This window comes from Bos javanicus, chromosome 4, assembly GCF_032452875.1.
Source record: "Bos javanicus breed banteng chromosome 4, ARS-OSU_banteng_1.0, whole genome shotgun sequence".
Classification (NCBI taxonomy): domain Eukaryota; kingdom Metazoa; phylum Chordata; class Mammalia; order Artiodactyla; family Bovidae; genus Bos; species Bos javanicus.
Genome location: NC_083871.1, coordinates 12,945,172 through 12,969,479, shown reverse-complemented (window position 1 = coordinate 12,969,479; position 24,308 = coordinate 12,945,172). Strand labels below are relative to the sequence as shown.

General features: G+C 38.0%; 1 protein-coding gene across 12 annotated transcripts in view; it reads right to left on the bottom strand.

The window, feature by feature from the left end:
- PPP1R9A (protein phosphatase 1 regulatory subunit 9A) overlaps window positions 1-24,308 on the bottom strand; it is a 349,529-nt gene that overhangs the window by 148,124 nt on the left and 177,097 nt on the right. For all 12 annotated transcript variants that reach the window (XM_061413476.1, XM_061413484.1, XM_061413474.1 and 9 more), the window contains 2 exons: window positions 17,521-17,653; window positions 12,211-12,331 (listed from right to left, as the gene is read on the bottom strand). In XM_061413476.1, coding sequence (XP_061269460.1) covers window positions 12,211-12,331; window positions 17,521-17,653 — 254 coding nt within the window. The remainder of the gene's footprint in view (window positions 1-12,210; window positions 12,332-17,520; window positions 17,654-24,308) is intronic.

The window sequence follows — 24,308 nt, the reverse complement described above, 5'->3', positions numbered from 1 at the left end:
CATCAAGAGAGTATGGTACTGCAAAAAAAAAAAAAAAAACAGAAATATAGACCAACAGAACAAGATGGAAAGCCCAGAAGTAAACCCATGCACCTATGGGTACCTTATTTTTGACAAGAAGCAAGAATTATACAATAGGACAAAGACAGCCTCTTCAGAAATGGTGCTGGGAAAACTGGACAGCTACATGTAAAAGAATGAAATTAGAACACTTCCTAACACAATACACAAAGATAAACTCATAATGGATTAAAGACTTAAATGCAAGACCAGAAACTATAAAACTCTTAAACATAGGCAGAACACTTGATGACATAAATCAAAGCAAGATCCTCTATGACCCACCTCCTAGAGTAATGGAAATAAAAACAAAAGTAAACAAGTGGGACTTGATTAAACTTAAAAGCTTTTGCACAGCAAAGGAAACTATAAGCCAGGTGAAAAGACAACCCTCAGAATGGGAGAAAATAATAGCAAATGAAACAACTGACAAAGGATTAATTTCCAAAATCGACATACAACTCAATCAAAAAGTGGGGAAAAGACTTAAACAGACATTTCTCCAAAGAAGACATACATATGCCTATCAAATGCATGAAAAGATGCTCAACATCACTCATTATTAGAGAAATGCAAATCAAAACTACGATGAGGTATCACCTCACACTGGTCAGAATGGCCATCATCAAAAAGTCTACAAACAATAATGCTGGAGAGGATGTGGAACAAAGGGAATGCTCTTGCACTGTTGGTGGGAATGTACATTGATACAGCCTCTATGGAAGACGGTATGGAGATTCTTTAAAAAACTAGGAATAAAACCACTATACAACCCAGCAATCCCACTCTTATGTATATACCCTGAGGAAACCAAGGTTGAAAAAGATACATGTATCCCACTGTTCATTGTAGCACTATTGACAATAGCTAGAACATGGAAGCAACCTAGATATCCATCGACAGATGAATGGATAAAGAAGTTAAAGAATGTATAAAGAAGTGGTACATATATAACGGACACAATATACACAATGGAATATTAGCCATAAAATGAAATGCATTTGAGTCAGTTCTAATAACACATATATATGGAATCTACCAAAATGGTACTGAAGAATTTATTTACAGGGCAACCAGTGGAGCAACAGACATAGAGAATAGACTTATGCACGTGGGGAGAGGGGAGGATAGGGTGAGATGTATGGAAAGAGTAACATGGAAACTTACATTACCACATGTAAAATAGATTGGAGAAGGCAATGGCATCCCACTCCAGTACTCCTGCCTGGAAAATCCCACGGACAGAGGAGCCTGGTAGGCTGCAGTCCATGGGGTCACAAAGAGTCTGGTGGCTCAGACGGTAAGGCGTCTGCCTGCAATGCAGGAGACCCAGGTTCAATCCCTGGGTTGGGAAGATCCTCTGGAGAAGGAAATGGTAACCCACTTCACTACTCTTGCCTGGAAAATCCCATGGACAGAGGAGCCCGGTAGGCTATAGTCCATGGGGTCACAAAGAGTCGGACACGACTGCGCGACTTCACTTTCACTTTTCACTTTCATGCATTGGAGAAGGAAATGGCAACCCACTCCAGTGTTCTTGCCTGGAGAATCACTGGGACGGGTGGGCTGCCATCTCTGGGGTAGCACAGAGTCGGACACGACTGAAGTGACTTAGCAGCAGTAGCAGCAGCAAAATAGATGGCCAACAGGAATTTGCTCTATGGCTCAGAGGTTAAAGCGTCTGTCTGGAATTCAGGAGACTCGGGTTCGATCCCTGGGTCAGGAAGATCCCCTGGAGAAGGAAATGGCAATCCACTCCAGTACTCTTGCCTGGAGAATCCCATGGAGGGAGGAGCCTGGTAGGCTACAGTCCATGGGGTCACAAAGAGTCTGATAGGACTGAGTGACATCACTTTCAGGAAACTCAAACAAGGGCTCCGTATCAACCTAAAGTGGTGGGATGGCGAGGGAGATGGGAGGGAGGTTCAAAAGGGAGGGGATATGTGTATACCTATGACCGACTCGATGGACGTGAGTTTGAGTGAACTCCGGAAGTTGGTGATGTCTGGCGTGCTGTGATTCACGGGTCGCAAAGAGTCGGACACAACTGAGCGACTGAACTGAACTGATGGCTGATTTATGTTGAGGTTTCACAGAAAACAACAAAATTCTTTAAAGCAATTATCCTTCAATTAATAAATTAAAACAGTGGGAAAAAAGAAGAATATGAGGGACATTCTAAAATATATATATATATATACAAGACAGTAAGATATTAATGGGGCAAAATGAAAAAACAAAATATGAATAGGAAGTTTACATCTAAAGCCACGAAAAACAGAATAAACATAGAAAACAGCATGTTCGGATCAAAGAAAAGAGAAATTCAACTTCTTTTATGATAAAGTTTAGATAATCATAAGACACATGTGAAATAAATGAGTAAGTTCTACATGTACCAAGACTGGGATACAAATTTGGGAGTAATTTATATAGAGTCATTTAAAAAAATGACTTGAATACAAAAATGAGTTCAAGATGCTCCCCTTGGAAGAGAAGCATTCTTTCAATGCAGGGTGAAAACAGGAGGATCTATACTGAAGGAGAACCTGGAAAGTCTCTTTCCCTCTCCTTCTCTCTCTCTCTGTGTCTCACACACACATGCACACACACACAAACACACACACCAATAAAAACAAACAAACAAAAATCAAGGAAAGGGACATGGATCTCATTGAAATGAATGACTATGATGACACTGAGAAGTTTAAGATAAGGCCTAAGAAATGTTACTTGGATGTCTCAAAAAGGAAGTAAATAATTTTAAAGCAATAAATTTGATAGAATATTAAGGCTAGAAACTAAATACAGAATTTTACAGTGTTGTTTAAATTTTCACTTTAATTCTATTATATTTGATCATTTTTTGTTATCAGAGTGGGAAAACAGGAGAAAGTTCACTATAGTTAAGAAGTCGAATCAGCGACATAGACCACTTATTTGTATAAATTAGCACTAATAGAACAGATGATAACACAGTAGTAAAAAAGGCAACAGGAAAAAAGCACACTGAAAATAGTTTCTAGAAAAAGAAAGAAATATAAATTGTTTTAAGTAAACAACTTAAAAACAAGAAAGTATCAAGTTCTTCAAAATTTTATGACACAATATTCAGTCTTAATGAGGGTGCAGGAGACTTCTCTAGGGGCTTGCTAGGTGGTGTAGCGGTAAAGAACCTGCCTTCCAATGCAGGAGATGCACAAGACTCGGGGTCAATTCCTGGGTCGGGAAGATCCCCTGGAGTAGGAAATGGCAACCCGCTGCAGTATTCTCACCTGGAGAATCCCATGGACAGAGGAGCCTGGAGGGCACAGTCCACAGGGATCACAAAGGGTCAGATATGACTAAAGCACACACACACACACACACACACACACACACACACACACACTACTCTTTGACACTGCTGGGGAGCATATATTGAACAACCTTTCTTAAAGGCAGGTTAGCAACGTATTTCTGCAACATTTAAAGTGCAATTCACTTTGACATAGTAACTCTGCTTCAAGGAAGTACTTTCAAAAAATTTCAGAGACATTCACAATGATTTTTACATAAAAATGCTAACCTGATCAACACCTTGAAATAATACACTACTATAACAATATGTGGGCTTCCCTCGTGGTTCAGGTGGTAAAGAATCTGTCTGTAATGCAGGAGACTGGGGTTCAATCCCTGGGTCAGGAAGATCCCCTGGAAAAAGAAATGGTAATCCACTCCAGTATTCTTGTCTGGTGAATTTCACGGACAGAAGAGCCTGGTGGGTCACAGTCCATCGGGTTGCAAGTGTCAGACACAGCTTAGTGACTAAACAACAGCAGTATGTAAATGGTTTACATATACAAGGACTTTGCTGGTGGCTCAGACGGTAAGGCGTCTGCCTGCAATGCAGGAGACCCAGGTTCAATCCCTGGGTTGGGAAGATCCTCTGGAGAAGGAAATGGTAACCCACTTCACTACTCTTGCCTGGAAAATCCCATGGACAGAGGAGCCCGGTAGGCTATAGTCCATGGGGTCACAAAGAGTCGGACACGATTGAGCGACTTCACTTTCACTTACATATATAATACTATGGCATAATATGTCTTTAAAGTCTGCTGTAGAAAAAGTATTTAATATGTGATATACTATTTGAGCACAGGCTCTGGAATAAGATATCCTAAGTTCACAGCTAGGCTCTGCCACTTACTTGCTATGACTATATAAGAGGAGCCATTGCTTTCTTATATATAAAACAGAAATAACAGTAATTTCATGGATTTAATCAAAGCTATTAGTGAGATTAAAAAGGTACAAAATATAAAGAACATAGCACACTGCCTGACATATAATAAGCACTCAACAAATATTGTCTTGATGAATAAAATGTATGAAAAATGCATAAAGCTATATGTTCAATTGCTCTTAATTCTGTAAGAAAGTAAACTTAGGCATATCCACATAAAAAACTATGGAAGGAAATTTGCCAGCAAGATTTTAAGCGTGGTCAACTCAACATTGTGGGATTACATGAGATTTTTATTTTCTTCTTTACACTTTCTATACTTTCCAAATTTTTAACCATAAACATGTATTACATTTATAACTTTAAAACGTTCTCTAAAATTGCTGCTGCTGCTAAGTCACTTCAGTCGTGTCCGACTCCTAGCGACCCCATGGACTGCAGCCTACCAGGCTCCTCTGTCTATGGGATTCTCCAGGCAAGAGTACTGGAGTGGGGTGCCATTGCCTTCTCCGTCTCTAAAATTAGCACATGCTTATTTGACAAGTGATGATGGCATTTTACAGTGACTGTAGAAATAGTCTAAAAAGTTTTGCTTTAGAAGCTGGGCTGGAGGAAGCACAAGCTGGAATCAAGATTGCCCGGAGAAATATCAATAATCTCAGATATGCAAATGACACCACCCTTATGGCAGAAAGTGAAGAACTAAAGAGCCTCCTGATGAAAGTGAAAGAGGAGAGTGAAAAGGTTGGCTTAAAGTCCAACATTCAGAAAACTAAGATCATGGCATCCGGTCCCATCACTTCATGGCAAATAGATGGGGAAACAGTGGCTGACTTTATTTTTTCTGGGCTCCAAAATCACTGCAGATGGTGACTGCAGCCATGAAATTAAAAGACGCTTACTCCTTGGAAGGAAAGTTATGACCAACCTAGACAGCATATTAAAAAGCAGAGACATTACTTTGCCAACAAAGGTCCGTCTAGTCAAGGCTATGGTTTTTCCAGTGGTCATGTATGGATGTGAGAGTTGGAATATGAAGAAAGCTGAGTGTCGAAGAATTGATGCTTTTGAACTGTGGTGTTGGAGAAGACTCTTGAGAGTCCCTTGGACTGCAAGGAGAAACAACCAGTCCATTCTAAAGGAGATCAGTCCTGAGTGTTCATTGGAAGGAGTGATGCTAAAGCTGAAACTCCAGTACTTTGGCCACCTGATGTGAAGAGCTGATTCATTTGAAAAGACCCTGATGCTGGGAAAGATTGAGGGCAGGAAGAAAAAGGGACAACAGAGGATGAGATGGCTGGATGGCATCACTGACTCGATAAACATGGGTTTGGGTGAACTCTGGGAGTTGGTGATGGACAGGGAGGCCTGGCGTGCTGCGGTTCATGGGGTCACAAAGAGTTGGACACAACTGAGCGACTGAACTGAACTGAACTGAAGGATTATAGTCACTTGTTCTTTATTAAAGATGCAAATGTGAATAACCATAAAATAACTAGACTAAAGGTTCTGGACTCAAGAATCTATAACTGATAACCCAAAGCCAACAAGACATTTTCTCAAAATGTAAAGGACAGTTAATTCATACAAATGGTTTTGCGCTCTTGTTTTACAACAAATTTCACAATGCTTATCAAATATTATAAATTTAAGCATAAAATAAACAATATTTATTATTTATATTATAGCAATTCCTAATTGTCTTAATTCATCTGTGTAGGCATCCTTATGTTCATGCACACCCAAGAACCTAAAATGAGAAAATACATCTGGAAAAAGCTATAAACGGACAAAAAATGCCTGTCAACCTAGAATCCTATACACAGAGAAAACATTTTAAAAAATCAAAGGTGAAACAAAGGCTTATTCAGATATACAAAGCTGAAAGAATTCATCACCAGCAGATCTGGTGATAAAATGGTAAAGGACATCCCGCAGGCAGAAGAAAAGTGATACTAAGTGGAAATACATATTTCACAAAGGAATAAAGAACGCTGGAAACAGAAGACAGTAGAGCTGTAAAGCACTCCGGCAACACCAAGAGTGGCAACAGGTATGTGGCTGGATTTGCTCTCCAAATTCAGAGACCAGTGTAAGAAAGAGGCATCTCACAATTAAAACGCAGGTCTCTGATCCTACATAATTCTTCCTGTCTGCCTTAATACAGAGAGCATTAAGGAGATAAAGAGAGCTCAATATTATTTGATTATTATTTTCATTAAAAGGGTATTGATTTAAATTTTTTCACATTTCAAAGTGATATTCATTAAAGAAAGGATCTAAAAATATGATACACAATTAAAACAAGAAAATTAAAGCCACCTTTAAATTAGAAAAGAGGGAGAGAGGGAGGGAAGTGCCACAGATTTTGCTATTTCTTTGAAGGGCATTTCAATATACCTTTTTAGAGGTAAGTTGTATGGTGATAATGTGGAGACAAACTCAAGAAACTATAAAAATGAGCAGAAGAAAGAGGAGAGATAATAAATGATTGAACATGGGTGAGGGAATAAATAATACTAGTTACAAAAAAGGGCACTGGCTTGGGGTGACTGCAACCGTGGACTGACCCTACAACCCAGAAGGTTGTGAACATGCAGCGCATTTACTATGTAAGTGCTTACCTGGTAGGGAAAAGTTTTTTGGCATCTGATACCCACTTTGCTTGAATTTTTTACCTTGAGAGAGGGCAACTTTTAGATGCAACTTTATAAAGTAGTAACTGATAATCTCTTTCAAATCTTGGCTCATAATTAAAATAGCAGAAAAGAAGGGATGAGTCATGATAGTAAAAATTAATTGGACAGTTTCTCCTCATCAGACCATTCCAGAGTAGAAAGCTTACAGATAACATATGCTTTCCAAAATAGCAGAGGAAATACCTGTTTATCCCTGGAAATACTGTCAACTGGAATGCAATTTACAGGAAGGTGGCTTTATAAACTGGCCACTTTGTTAACGTGTCCTGTGTATATTCATAACATTATTGCAGCAAAAATTAATGGTTAATAACCTAGTATGAGAAACGCTGGGCTGGAAGAAGCACAAGCTGGAATCAAGATTGCCAGGAGAAATAGCAATAACCTCAGATATGCAGATGATACCACCCTTATGGCAGAAAGTGAAGAGGAACTAAAAAGCCTCTTGATGAAAGTGAAACTGGAGAGTGAAAAAGTTGGCTTAAAGCTCAACATTAAGAAAACTAAGATCATGGCATCCGGTCCCATCACTTCATGGCAAATAGATGGGGAAACAGTAAAATCAGTGTCAGACCTTATCTTTTGGGGCTCCAAAATCACTGCAGATGGTGACTGTAGCCATGAAATTAAAAGATGCTTACTCTTTGGAAGGAAAGTTATGACCAACCTAGACAGCATATTCAAAAGCAGAGACATTACTTTGTCAACAAAGGTCCACCTAGTCAAGGCTATGGTTTTTCCAGTGGTCATGTATGGATGTGAGAGTTGGACTGTGAAGAAGGCTGAGCACCAAAGAATTGATGCTTTTGAACTGTGGTGTTGGAGAAGTCTCTTGAGAGTCCCTTGGACTGCAAGGAGATCCAACCAGTCCATTCTAGAGGAGATCTACCCTGGGTGTTCTTTGGAAGGAATGATGCTAAAGCTGAAACTCCAGTACTTTGGCCACCTCATGCCAAGAGTTGACTCATTGGAAAAGACTCTGATGCTGGGACGGATTGGGGGCAGGCGGAAAAGGGGACGACAGAGGATGAGAGTGCTGGATGGCATCACCGACTCGATGGATGTGAGTTTGAGTGAACTCCGGGAGATGGTGACGGACAGGGAGGCCTGGCATGCTGCGATTCATGGGGTCACAAAGAGTCAGACACGACTGAGTGACTGAACTGAACTGAATAGTATTTTAATAAAAATTTAGAACAAACAAAGTGTAAATGGCTATCATGCCACTCAGCTAAATTACAAGTTACCCTCTAAATTATAAGGCAAAGTAGCACAATAAAAGAGAGAGGAAAGAACAGAAAAAGAAAATGTTAGGTCTCAAGAATAAATGTTTTGAAAGCAACTGAAACACAGGTATATTCACTTATTCAACAAATATTTAATGAGCACCTCCAACATTTCAGGTGTCATATGAAATGATACAGACAGACATGAAGACAAATTCAGAATGTTAAGATATAATATCGAATAGTAAGGGAGACCCAAAACTTTTTAACTATACTAGATACTCAGGAGATATATATCCATGGTAAATTTTTAAAACTACTCAAAACTATCTGTGATTAGTTTCTGAGACATTTGGAAGGGTAAAAACATCACAATAAAAAACGCTTATCGTATCAGGGGTGGTAAGGGAAGAGGAGGGAGAAAAGTATTTTCTCTATATATCTGTTTATTTGACACACCTTGAAAGAAGATTGACCAAATTTGAGACAACACTGAAATCATTTTCTTAAGGAAGAGTTATCAAGAAGTTAGAAAGCTATAAGCTATAAAGCTATAATACAGCAAGCTAGAAAGCTATAGTACAGTCTTTTAAAGGTAAAAGGAACATCTAACCTGGAACTTTAATTTTGTCCACAACTGAGTTCTGAAGGGTAACTTTTGCATGGCCACATGGTGATTATTTTAGTTGCAGTTTAAACTATATGAAGTATTATTACATATTCTCTATAGAAAGATTAAATATTCAATATTTGCTGAAATAGAAACATAGACTAGAGCCATTCAACCCTTTGATGTATATTAATTCTAAGTTTCTTCAGAGAAAGAAAGAGGAAAAAGAGAGAGAGAGATGGGAGTGAGGTGGGAGAGGGATGAAAAGAATGGAAAACATATCTGCATAAGAACCGCATTAAACTCATCATACTGTTTTGTAAATCCTTAATACAATATATTTCTATATCAGTAAGTAGAAATAACTTTCTATATCAGTAAGTATACAATATATTCTATATCAGTAAGTATACATGTATTGACTGGAGACAGCAACCAAAATGTTCCTTTTGTATTTTTTTTACACTGATAACTTTTGAATAGTAAATTATAAATGCTATGCAAATGAGTATACCTTTAATGGTGGAAATAAGTATAATAATTTAAAAGATGTGAACACTGCCATAATGTGACCACTTATTTTCAAATATATATATACACATATATGTGTGTATATATATATATAGGTCACATGATCCCAAAGATTCTCATTTCATTACCTCCAGTTGTCTTTTTTAATATATTCACTGAGGCATTTATTAAGTATTATAACAACAGCAGGATTACTGTACTAGGTAAATATTCATTTAGAAGGTCTGAGGAAATGCACACTGGGATGGGTAAAGCAAAGTTCTCATATCAATGTAATTAAAACTACACAGGAGAAAACATCAGTACACAGGTTAACATAAAAGAAACCTAATTTTAAAAATGAGTGATACAAAAACAAATAGTTCTGAGTTTAGAAAACAGGAACTGACTAACTGGTTAATAAGAAATTTTCTTTTTTTTTCAGTGAATTGCCTTTTCACTATTTTAATGGTGTTTTTTGGAGAACAAGAGTACTTAATGTATTTATTTTTGGTCGCTCGGCATGTAGGATCCTAGCGCCCCCCCTGGGGCTGAAGCTACGCCGCACTGGAAGGGTGGAGTTTTACCCACTGGGCCACAAGACAAGACCTCAAATTTTCTACATTTTTGGCTTTAAATCAATTGGTGTTTCGGTTTGGCTTTGGGGCCTATTTACTTAAGAGAGGTGATTGATAATTAATAGTGTTTTAATATTAACTATAAGAATTATTCCCTGTCACTTTAGAACGATTTATATTTCTCACGAAACAAAGAAAAATGATGCAGATTTTGGCAAACAAATTTTAACTCTCTTGGAAGAAAGGTTCTAAATTAATAATAGGAAATACTACTGTTGCTGCTAAGTCACTTCAGTCGTGTCCGACTCTGTGCGACCCCATAGACGGCAGCCCACCAGGCTCCCCTGTCCCTGGGATTCTCCAGGCAAGAACACTGGAGTGGGTTGCTATTTCCTTCTCCAATGCACGAAAGTGAAAAGTCAAAGTGAAGTCGCTCAGTCGTGTCTGACTCCTAGCGACCCCGAGGACTGCAGCCCACCAGGCTCCTCCATCCATGGGATTTTCCAGGCAAGAGGACTGGAGTGGGGTGCCACTTAGGAAATACTACTATCATCACAAAATACAATCTTTTACAGGAATATCTTATTTTACAGGGAAGCCTGGCATGCTGCAGTCCATGAGACTGTAAAAGAGTCGGACACGACTTAGCAACTGAACAACAACAATTATAGAATCCATTGACAGAGCAAAGAAGTTATTTCCTTCAGTAAGACAATAAATTACTTTTAAACACAAAATATTAATACCCCACTTTCTTTGTTTTAAGTATAACACCTAGTCAGCTGAAGATTCACTCAAAACATTCATTTTAGACCTTTTTTGTTCAAGTGTTCAGATCAGTTCAGTTCAGTCGCTCAGTAGTGTCCGACTCTTTGCGACCCCATGAACCGCAGCACGCCAGGCCTCCCTGTCCATCACCAACTCCTGGAGTTCACTCAAACCCATGTCCTTTGAGTCGGTGATGCCATCCAACCATCTCATCCTCTGTCGTCCCCTTCTCCTCCTGCCCTCAATCTTTCCCAGCATCAGGGTCTTTTCAAATCAGTCAGATCTTTGCATCAGGTGGCCAAAGTATTGGAGTTTCAGCTTCAAAATCAATCCTACCAATGAACACCCAGGACTGATCTCCCTTAGGATGGTCTGGTTGGATCTCCTTGCAGTCCAAAGGACTCTCAAGAGTCTTCTCAAAAGTGTTATGGGAATACAAATAAGGTTACTCTGGTAAGATGTGATCCCTAACCACATAGAAAGAGATGATAATGAAGGTGTGGCTTCCTATTTAAACAAATCAATTTAGTTCCTCTGAAGGTGTGGCTTTCTATTTACATAAATCAGTTTTATTTATCAGTCCTCTATTTAAATAAATTAGTTCCTCTTGGGAAACATCTTCGGATATCAATATGTTCTTAGAATTATAAAAGAAATATTACTACTATTGGTTTCACTGGAGATTCACAAATGATTTTCAACATGGTTAATTATTTCTAGATAAGACCGTAAAAGTAATACAAACTTAAACCTGAAAAAAAATCAAAGCCAGTCGTTAGTATTTAACTTTCTGAAAAAAATAAAATTAGATTTCATTGATTTTGGCACTCATATTTTTTAGTCTACTTTTATTTCTACTGCCAATCCTCTGTATCATCCCCAATTTGTTGCATCAGTAGCTAGATAAGGATTAATCAAAATCTTTTAAGATACTTATAGCTCAAGATGATGAAAGCTCGGACATAAAATATGAACATCTGAGGCTCTGGTGTGTATCCAGTTATCCCAAGAGGATGTTTAACCCTCTCTGAGAGATTCCACAGGTCTAGATGGCACTCAAGAACCTATGTTTTTAGACAACACATTTTGAGAGACATTGATCTCCACAATCACCATCATTGCAGGATCCAAGTTCCTATTCTCTCTCCTACCACTGTCATTTTCAGAAGAGCCAGAACTACTATCATTTGTCTTGATATGTCTCAAGTGAAACTATATGCTGATCTCCATAGTACATATTGTCAAATGATATATACCATGTTTCTGATCACTATCCATGAGCTAGACAGATGAATGGATATATACAAAGGAAAACAGATAATAGATAACAGACCCATCCACCTATTTATCTAATATACATTAAAGAAATATATTCTGACTACAAATCAGAAAGTAATTCAAATGTCTTAACATTTTCCACATCTGAGACACACTCTGAAATTCTGTTCTAAAAAATCAAAAGAAAGCTACCAATGAAGGAAATTCCCAGAAACATTTCCCAGAAGATTTTAGATGTTAACAGTAGCTGGTTTACCTGCCGTCTCGCTGAGCAGCACCGCCTTCTGTCACTGTCTTGACAAATATCCCCAGCTTTTCAAGGCCTGCATCTGCTCCAACACCCATTCCAATAATACTTATGCCAAGTCCATCCTCATCTATGAAAAAGGAAAAAAGTGAACAACCTTAATTTTACACTCATCCATAATTAGCTTCTGAGATCTATTTGCTGCTTTTAAATTTGTTCTTTGTGAACTATACTGACATGTTTGCTTTGACAGAATTTTATCCTATGTTGGGGAGCAAGGACGTTAAATAAGATCCCTTAAAAGGCTCGTTAGTTTATTTTCACTGTTGCAGTTGGCTATGCATTGTGATCCCTGGAAAAGGTAATAACTTGATTATCGAGCAATCAATCTATCTGAAAACACAGCCTAACTAAATAATACAGTATTTTTAAGCACAGAGCATACATACTCACACATATATGTATGTTTGAGTATATAATTTTAAATTACTGTGATTATAATACATCTGGAATTTCCCATCTATTTTTCTCTTTTAACTTGGGCCACGTGCCCATTCATGTTAATAAGATGGTAAGTATCTCTCAATATTTTCCTCTGTTCTACTATACAAGCATATAAACATATGATCAGATAAAATATACACATATATGTACATATAATTGAATATACATATTATATAGTGTTTAATTTTCCTTCTTATTTCCTTTACACAAACAAGATCATATTATACCTACTTCTCTCTGCAGCTTATTTTTCTGATCCAATGATAAGATATCAACTTATATAGCCTTAAATCACTAATATCATAACAGTTCATGGTGAGAAGGTGTCATAATTTATCCAAGCATTTCTCTATAAACAGGCATTCACTTCTGTTTTCATTTTATTGGACCTTTGAACAATATTGACAATCACATTTTTTAATTCAGATACAATTTTCCTTTCTGTGAACACATATATTTTAACATTAATGAAATAAAAGATACACTAGTTGCATTCCACATTTTTTGGTTAACATTCAAAGTTGTTTTCCGATAGCCTCAAAGTCTTTATAATAATGGTGCATTAGCTGTATAAAAATAGATATGAACTAATAATCAACAGTGTTGGATTGATTAAAAAAAATAAACTGGCTCATGTGCTCAATAGAATGTTTCATGCTTTTAAAAGACTCTTTAGCAATAACCTTTAATTTGCTAAGTATTTTCACCTAGTAATTTTTGAATAGGGTTCATCTCATTGATTATTACTTATTACTAGCTTCTGCTTTAAGTATTTCTAAGTACAATTCATAATCCTACATTTTTAGTCTGCTGCTGCTGCTGCTGCTAAGTTGCTTCAGTCATGTCTGACTCTGTGCAACCCCAGAGACGGCAGCCCACCAGGCTCCCCCGTCTCTGGGATTCTCCAGGCAAAAATACTGTAGTGGGTTGCCATTTCCATCTCCAATGCATGAAAGTGAAAAGTGAAAGTGAAGTCGCTCAGTCGTGTTTGACTCTTAGCGACCCCATGGACTGCAGCCCACCAGGCTCCTCCGCCCATGGGATTTTCCAGGCAAGAGTACTGGAGTGGCATATCTAAATGCTGTCTAATACTACCCCCAGACCAGACACTCACCCTGTCTACACTATATGGCTCCCCTCCCCGAGGCCCCTCTCCCGAGCTTCAGGCCCGCTGCCTCCAAGGTGCCCCCCGCCCGGCACCCTGCCCTCTGCCAGGCCACCTAAGCCCAGGGGCAGCTCCTGTGGCTTGGCACCAGGCTCCTCCCTGCCTGTCCCCACACCTCCAGGTTGTCCTCCACACTTGCCAGATTAATCCTCGCGAAGACTCACGTCGCTCTCCCACTCAGAACCTCTGAAGCCCTGCCTGGCGCACCAGTGGCTAAACTCCTTAGCTGGCATCCACAGGCCAGGCACAGGCCATCCACGATGGGCCTCGACACACACACCTGTATGTTTTTTCTCAGTGCGTGGTCTTGCATGGATAGTATTGCGTGGGTAGCCTAGTATGGATGCACATTTGTGCTTGGGCTAGCCCTGGGCTGCTACAGATTGTTTACCCACTTGGAAAATATTTTCTAAGGATAAATTCCTGGGAGTTGAATTTGTGTTTAAAGGATAGGAGGCTTTTGCTCCGTGTTGCCAAATTACCCTGTGTAAAGACTGTGCCAGTTCACATTCCCATCACAGTCGGGCGAGGCCTGTCCCCCTGCATTCCTGCGTGTGCTGGTCTTACTGGTCCATTTTGAAATGGGGTGGCATCACACTGCCACCACTGCACCAGTGCAGAATGCACTTAAGGCGCCTAAAAAGGCGTGGGGAAAAAACATTAGAAACGTCTGAGTGGCTGTTACTGAGGTCGCCGATAAGGCAGTTATGTCTTAAAAAGATTTGGCTTAGTTGGGGAGATAAGACATATGACAAATTTTTAGTCTACATATGTTTAAAAATATGTCATTTAGCAAAAGTGTGATGTCTTTGCTCAGTTGTATGCTAAAGAAAGCTAGTACAGAGTTTGATCTCCAGCTGAAGGCACATCCACATTAATTTTAGGCATAGGTACCTCTCTGCTGTGAGAACTGTTGACTAAATGAGTGATCACTGGGGACTTTCCTTCACTCCTTACATTTAGAATATTTGCACACATCATTTTCCACATTTATTACATTCTAATTGTTTCCCTGGTATAGGTATTCATATTCATTAAGAGGCATTCTCGTTCTAAAACTTTCCTACATTCGCTATAGCTTTACAGTTTCTCCCTAGAATGAGGTTTCTTATGCATAAGAAGGTCAGATCTGTGCTGAAAGCTCTTCCTCATTGGTTACATGTATACAGTTGCTTCTGTTACATAAATTCTCTTATGTGTATAAAAGTCAGCTGTATTCAGAATTATTGCACATATTTATCACATTCATAGGATTTCTCTAGAGTGTGAATGTTTATATTTATGAAGGGATTAATAATGCCCAAAAGCCTTCCCAGTGTTTACATTTAGTGAGTTTGCTCTTGTGTTGTTTAAGAGATGATCACTGTAGACTTTTCCACATTGAATAATGGTGCAGGGCTTATATCCTGTATGAAATCTTTGGTGAATATTAAGTATTAGGGGGATTCTTATTCGTATTCATTGTATTTACAGAGCTTTTGTTCATTATGAATTAACACATATCAAGCCAACGTTAAGTTACCATACTCGGTATACTCAAAGGGCTCCTCTCAAATGTGGATTCTCTGTACTACTATGCCATTTAATGGTTTCTACCAACAAATATCCTGCATGAAAATTATATCTTAGTTTTTAAATCCGTTTTCTCTCCCTGGACTCAGGTTTTAGTAAAATCATCTCCCTTCCTTTCATAGCTCCTCTTGATGCTCTAACTGGAAAATTACTCAGTCTTGCAAAGATGAAAATGCAACTGTGGGCAAAGCAGTATGTTGGCTTGAGCCACTCTCAACTCAGTGCAGACCACCTGAAAGACATGGCGATAACTGAAAGAAAACTAAAGGAAGAGTACAATCAACCCAGAGATCAGTTGACTGATTTCATCCCTGTACAGCTTCTCTGAGATGGCAGGCATGGGTGAAGTCCAGAGCCACAGGCTTGAAGGCTTTGATTTCTGTGGTTGCACCATCAAGAACCCAGCAGCCACCCTGTCTTCCTCTGTATATATTCTACTAGGAACAGGCAGAGCACGAAGTATGCAAAACATCCAGGAAAAGATGGAAAAGACTCAAAGGCTATGTTAGAAAGATGCTGACACCACCTTCTGGAGCTCAGAGCTTATTTTCTCTATCAGGAAAAAAAATCTCATGTTGGTTCAGCATTCCACTCACAACTAGTGAGGTTTGAGCTTGTATTCATAGGAATGTGGGTCATTCAATTTCCTCTAAAGTAAAGTACCAATTTTTCTAATGAGTTTTGCCTGTCTCTTTCATCCTGATAATTTACAGACTCTTAGAATATTATAGCTATTAACTCCATGTCACCTATAATGAATATTTCCCCTCCTAAATATATCACTTATCTGTTGGCTTTGTTTGACAATATTGCCTTCAAAAGTTTAAAATTTTGAATGAGTGAATTGGACCATCTTTCTTTTATAATTTCTGATTTTCCAAATGGTTAAGCCCTTCCTCCCAGAAGCCCAGATGTAGATATACGTTTTCATAAAATATCTTTGTTTTTTAAATATTTTATTATTTAATTCATGTAGTTTAGCTTTCTATATGATATAATGAAAATGAAGTTTTCCCAACTTAACATTCTTTCAGATAGATGCTCAGTTATGCCAGAACAATTTGTAAAGTACCCTGTTACTCCTAGAGTATCTCACATGTCAAGTTATTAAATTTTCATGCACACTAACATCATTCTCTGGACCTTGTAATTTGTTTCAATGATCAACTGCTGTATGATTACAATTTGTTCTGATTATCGAGGATTTACATTACATTCAGATATTTGGGAAATTAAATTCTTTCACTTTCTTTTCCATATTTCTCTTAGGTCTGTATTTTTCCATGTAAAATTTAGTACTGTATTATGCTATCCCCTCTCCCAATGTAACTGATGACAGTTCTATTTGAATTGCATTAAATTTATATATTACTTTATCAGGATCGAAGATGCCTATCAGATATAGGAGAGACTTTCCTATACTGAGTCTTCCCATCCAAGAATGCAGAATATCTATTTGCTTAGATCCTGTATCTTTAATCAAGATCTTCAATCAGGATCCTATATCTTTAACGGGCTTCCCTGGTGGCTCAGCTGGTAAAGAATCCTCCTGCAATCCAGGAGACTTGGGTTCGATGCCTCAGTTGGGAGGATCCCCTGGAGAATGGAACGGTTACCTACTCCAGTATTTTGGCCGGGAGAATTCCATCGGGTCACAAAGAGTCGAGCGTGACTGAGCAACTTGCACTTCCACTTTTGTATCTTTAATAACCCCAAACAACCACCTAGCCCAAGCTCTCACTTATAGCAACTCTGCCTGGACTCTTCACATGCACCAGTGGTTTGCAGGAATACAAGAAAACATCAGACCTCATCCACACTTCCCTACTCCTAGTCACAAATCCAGCCAACTAAAGTAGATGGGTTTCAGGAGAGATGGTAAGGGAGGAGTCTTTCAATATATCATCTATATAGAACTCATATAAACTGTTTTTGAAATTTAAAAAATAAAACTTTCCATGAGAATGAAAACTTTCTCCAATCCTTAGGGGGAAAAAAAGGCTATACTTAGGAAAAATAAAGTCATTTCTATACTATTAGAATACCAGCATAACATTAACATTGCAGAGCTCATATACCTTTTTCTAGTTCCACTGGGAAAAGTTCCAGCTTTTCTACACGTTTTTCAAGTTCATACTCAGCCGAAGCAGCCACGGGGTCAACTTCATCATTCCTCCTGTCATAATCTTCATTGGAGTATGTGCTGAAGACCTGTAGTAAGATGTCAACAATAAGATGAAAATCCAGAAAAGACAGCTTTCTTAATTTAAAAAAATTCTGCTAAGTATCCAAAACTACATACGTTACAAATTTTGTATGAAGAATTTCTTCTAAACAACTGTTTTGTCATCAAATCAATAGAAATGTTAGGAAAAGGAAAATGGAATCAGAATAAAAGTAACTCACTAATTTAAAAATGTACCACTTTGAATAATTTGAGAGACAAGAGTAACCAGCAGCTAATCATTACATGGTTATCAATATTTATCACTTTTTACAGAATCAGGTTATACCATATTAGCAGCAATAAAACTAAGGTAAAGCATCTTGAGCATGCTGCTAGAGCAAATGCCCATGCGGAATCCATTTCATGCCTGTCTTGTGGAAGCCCTGGTGTTGTAGTGTGCTGGTACTAGAATTATATGGAAACACAGAATCACCGAAACTGACTTCTGTTCTATACTGTACCGGGCAGTGTTAAGCTCTCATTTGTCATCTCTCATTTTACTTGCATGCAAATATACATTAAATTCTCATTGAACATTTTAATGAAATCACTATCAAAATATTGCTGAAGATCTGCAGAAAAAATAGAATATTGGTACGTCTTTCTTCCTGACCTAAGTCATTCAAAAGATCATTATATGTGGTCTTCAAATGTAGCCATAAGGAACTTATTGTCCTTATTTCTGCTGAAATATTTGATTTATTTTAAAAGTAACTGGAACTTGGTTTATAATCCCTCACTTAATACATTGAAGAATATTTAAAAGAAAGAAATATATAATTCATCAAACCAAATTAATTTACATGATAAAAACTGACATTTTCAATTAAATTCAATAGTTATAAAGTATTCAAACTCTGCCTGACAAAACTCTGTCATGTCCTCCAAAACTTAAAATCTCAGAGTGAGCAGTTTTTTAAAAAATATACATAAAAAGTGACAATAAACGTAGAAAGCAGGACTGAAGGTCAGAGATGGAAGAAATCAAGCCTATTGTCTATAAAGCCGGCCCTGCTAGTCCAGATGTGGTTTACATTCATATTACTGGAAAACTGGCAGCTCTTACATGCTATATATGGTAATCTATAAACCAGAAATACATATTGGATACACAGAAACAGATGTAGTGTGGTTCCTAATTCTACACACTTCTCAAAATCGTGTCATTTATAGTCTTTGTTCCTGACTTTCAACATGTTTTCATAGCCATGTACCATTCACAGTTGGTCTTTACCACATTTCTCCACCAAAAAAAACATTTCTGCATCAAAAGGAAGACTTCTAGACTATGGGGTTCATATCTTTTAAATTTATCTTTTTATAAAATATGCTTTCTATGCCCCTTCCATAGAACCTTCTAGTGTTTTTCTTAAATTGTCAGGTTTATGACTTTCTCTAAGATAGCCTTTTTGATCTTTCACTTCCCTTATATGTTTTGGTAATCATTAATTCACATATATTCATGCATCAAAAATGTATACAGTACCAGCTCTATGCTAGACATTATGCTAGACACAGAAGAAAGCACAATCTCAAGAAGCTCACAGTTTAGTAGGAAGACAGAAATAAAAATAAACAACTACCACATATGTGATAATTGATGTGACAAAAGAATATACCAAGCAATTTTTTTATCGTTCAGAGAAAGGGAATAATTTCATGGAAGGGGAACTATCTGAGCTGAATCCTAAAGAATAAACAAGGATTCATATATTCAAATGTAGAAGTGAAATATGTATTTCAAATATAAGACACTATAAAAAATCTGTATCTTCTGGAAAACATGGACAATTGAACGGATCACAATATAGCATGCCTAGATAAACAAACTTTAATAACACACACAAAAAGTAATTGGATCTGGAACATACATGTCCTGGAAACTATTGGCAGTGATGATTGGAAATTATTCCATTAATGTCTGCCACTCTACTTCTGCTAATAGGTTCAATTATATGATTGCTAAACAAAGATTCAAATGACATTAATACCACAACATAACTCAACTTTACTCCTGCATTTAATACGTTTATAACAGAATGTATATGTATTTTTATATATGTATATAAGTGTATGTATGTGTATATACACTGGAAGTGAGAAATCGATTTGAGGGACTAGATCTGATAGACAGAGTGCCTGATGAACTATGGACGGAGGTTCATGACATTCTACAGGAGACAGGGATCAAGACCAACTCCAAGAAAAAGAAATGAAAAAAAGCAAAATGGCTGTCTGGGGAGGCCTTACAAATAGCTGTGAAAAGAAGAGAAGCAAAAAGCAAAGGAGAAAAGGAAAGATATACCCATTTGAATACAGAGTTCCAAAGAATAGCAAGTAGAGATAAGAAAGCCTTCCTCAGCAATCAATGCAAAGAAATAGAGGAAAATGATAGACTGGGGAAGACTAGAGATCTCTTCAAGAAAATTAGAGATACCAAGGGAACACTTCATGCAAAGATGGGCTCAATAAAGGACAGAAATGGTATGGATCTAACAGAAGCAGAAGAAATTAAGAAGAGGTGGCAAGAATACACAGAAGAAATATACAAAAAAGATCTTCATGAACCAGATAATCATGAAGGTGTGATCACTTACCTAGAGCCAGACATCCTGGAATGTGAAGTCAAGTGGGCCTTAGGAAGCATCACTATGAACAAAGCTACTGGAGGTGATGGAATTCCAGTGGAGCTCTTTCAAATCCTGAAAGATGATGCTGTGCAAGTGCTGCACTCTATATGCCAGCAAATTTGGAAAACTCAGCAGTGGCCACAGGACTGGAAAAGGTCAGTTTTCATTCCAATCCCAAAGAAGGGCAATGCCAAAGAATACTCAAACTACCACACAATTGCACTCATCTCACATGCTAGTAAAGTAATGCTCAAAATTCTCGAAGCCAGGCTTCAGCAATACGTGAACCGTGAACTTCCAGATGTCAAGCTGGATTTAGAAAAGGCAGAGGAACCAGAGATCAAATTGCCAACATCCGCTGGATCGTGGAAAAAGCAAGAGAGTTCCAGAAAAACATCTATTTCTGCTTTATTGACTATGCCAAAGCCTTTGACTGTGTGGATCACAATAAATTGTGGAAAATTCTGAAAGAGATGGGAATACCAGACCACCTGATCTGCCTCTTGAGAAATTTGTATGCAGGTCAGAAAGCAACAGTTAGAACTGGACATGGAACAACAGACTGGTTCCAAAGAGGAAAAGGAGTACATCAAAGCTGTATATTGTCACCCTGCTTATTTAACTTCTATGCAGAGTACATTATGAGAAATGCTGGGCTGGAAGAAGCACAAACTGGAATCAAGATTGCCGGGAGAAATATCAATAACCTCAGATATGCAGATGATACCACCCTTATGGCAGAAAGTGAAGAAGAACTAAAGAGCCTCTTGATGAAAGTGAAAGTGGAGAGTGAAAAGGTTGGCTTAAAGCTCAACATTCAGAAAACTAAGATCATGGCATCCAGTTCCATCAGTTCAGTTCAGTTCAGTCACTCAGTCATGTCCAACTCTTCACGACCCCATGAATCTCAGCACGCCAGGCCTCCCTGTCCATCACCAACTCCCGGAGTTTACTCAAACTCATGTCTGTCGAGTCAGTGATGCCATCCAGCCATCTCATCCTTTGTCATCCCCTTCTCCTCCTGCCCCCAATCCCTCCCAGCATCAGGGTCTTTTCCAATGAGTCAACTCTTGGCATGAGGTGGCCAAAGTATTGGAATTTCAGTTTTGACATCAGTCCTTCCAATGAACACCCAGGACTGATCTCCTTTAGAATGGACTGGTTGGATCTCCTTGGAGTCAGAGGGACTCTCAAGAGTCTTCTCCAACACCACAGTTCAAAAGCATCAATTCTTCGCGGCTCAGCTTTTTTCACAAACCAACTCTCACATCTGGTCCCATCACTTCATGGCACATAGATGGAGAAACAGTAGAAACAGTAGCTGACTTTATTTTGGGGGGCTCCAAAATCACTGCAGATGGTGATTGCAGCCATAAAATTAAAAGACGCTTACTCCTTGGAAGGAAAGTTATGACCAACGTAGACAGCATATTAAAAAGCAGAGATGTTACTTTGCCAACAAAGGTCTGTCAGTCAAAGCTATGGTTTTTCCAGTAGTCATGTATGGATGTGAGAGTGGGACCATAAAGAAAGCTGAGTGCCAAAGAATTGATGCTTTTGAACTGTGGTGTTGGAGAAGACTCTTAAAGAGTCCCTTGGACTGTAAGGAGATCCAACCAGTCCATCCTAAAGGAGATCAGTCCTGGGTGTTCATTGGAAGGACTGATGTCGAAACTGAAACTCCAGTACTTTGGCCACCTGATGTGAAGAGTTGACTCATTGGAAAAGACCCTGATGCTGGGAAAGATTGAGGGCAGGAGGAGAAGGGGACAACAGAAGATGAGATGGCTGGATGGCATCACCGACTCAAGGGACATGAGTTTGAGTAAACTCCAGGAGTTGGTGATGGACAGGGATGTCTGGAGTCCTGTAGTTCTTGGGGTCACAAAGAGTTGGACATGACTGAGTGACTGAACTGAACTGTGAGTGTATACACACACACCTGCTAGCAAATATTCTTCCCTAAAATGGCTGGCTTATTAAGTTCATTTAGGGATATCCCAAAATTAAATAAAACAAACAGAAAACTAACTATATAACTACAGACTGGAAAATAATATTTTAAATAATGTTTGAGGCATCTAGCAATCAGAGGACCATATCACCATCTCATTCTGTAGAGAACAAATAATGTAATATCCTCTCATCCTCAGCCTGTTCATTGTCTGGTAAATTATGTGGGCACCCTTATAAATACAAGGAAAAAAAATGCCAGAATTCATTATTCGTGAATTAAGCTTTTGTTTACCTGGAGAATCCAAGAGGTTAAATAGAAAAATTTAGAACTAACAAGAGTTCAGTGATTTCTACATTCCCTCACTCATGTAAAAAAATCATTCTCTTAAACTTATGCAAGCCAAACTTGGGCTACTGCTACTATAAATGAAGAGGATAATTACAAGAAAAGCAAGTGTGTTTCTAGAAATGTAGTTCCCTAACTATTATATCTGTGATAAATTATCATACAACCTCAAATTTATTGTGAGACCTATAGATAGAAAATACTAATGTTGTTTTAAAGAAATTAAAAGTGTTGTCTTGCCTTTGGGGAAAAAAAAAAAAGAGTTCAGTGAAAACAGAATTTGGAAACTGACCAAAAAATCCATAGTCATTTTACAAAATATAATAGACAAGATCATAAATTATAAAATTAGTGATTATAAATGTACAACGGTATCCTTATCTTTAAAACGTAAGTGAAAAATTTAAAAAGCCCTGAGTAAGTGTAATGCCATTCTATGTTCTTGGATTAAAATTATTAATATTGTAAAGTCACCTATGATCCTAAATTAGTGTAGATGTCTGTTTGCCCCAATTTAACTTATGAATACAGGGCAATCAAAATAGAAATTCCACTAACATTATTCCTGGAAACTAGGAAGCTGTTTGCAAACTAAGAATAAAAATGGAAACAGACCTTATCAGATATCAGAAGAGATAATAAAACCTCATTTATTAAGGCAATATACTTTGCCCAAAGACAGATCTATTTTTGTACTTTCTGCTTCTCTCCTCTACTTTTCTATTCAAATTAGTTTGGGTGATCTATTCAAAAAATAGTAGGGAAAGAAAGAGATTTCTTCCTGGAAAAAAAACTCCTATTTCATATGATTAACAAAAGTAAAATTTACATTGGCTAAGGACAAAAAAATAATAAATTATTAAACTGCTAAAGTTCAAACTACCAAACAATTACATGCATTTCTCATGCTAGTAAGGTTACACTCAAAATCCTTCAAGTTAGGCTTCAGCAGTATGTGTAGCAAGAACGTCCAGTTGTACAAGCTGGGTTTAGAAAAGGTAGAGGAACCAGGGAACAAACTGCCAACATTCGCTGGACGACAGCGGAAGCAAAGGAATTCCAGAAAAACAATTATTTCTGCTTCATCAACTATGAGAAAGTTTTTGACCACGTGGATCATAACAAACCATGGAAAATCCTTAAAACAGATGGGAATATCAGACCACCTTACCTGCCTCTGAGAAACCTGTATGCGGGGCAAGAAGTAACTGTTAGAACCGTACATGGAACAAACGACTGGTTCAAAATTGGGAAAGGAGTTAAGACAAGGCTGTATATTGTCACTCTGTTTATTTAACTTATAAGCAGAGTACATCATGAGAAATGCCAGGTTGGATGAGCCATAAGATGAAATCAAGATTGCTGGGAGAAATATCATCAGCTTCACATATGCAGATGATACTATTCTAATGGCAAAAAAAAGGAACTAAAGAACCTCTCAGTGAGGGTAAAAGAGGAGAGTGAAAAAGCTGGCTTAAAACTCAACATTAAAAAAAAAAACTAAGATCACGGCATTTGTTCCCATCATTTCACAGCAAATAGATGGGGAAAAAGTGGAAACAGTGACACACAGATTTTCTTTTCTTGAGCTCCAAGATCATCACAGATGGTGACTGCAACCATGAAATTAAAAGACGCTTGCTTCTTGGAATGAAAACTATGACAAACCTAGACAGAGTATTAAAAAGCAAAACATCACTATGCAGA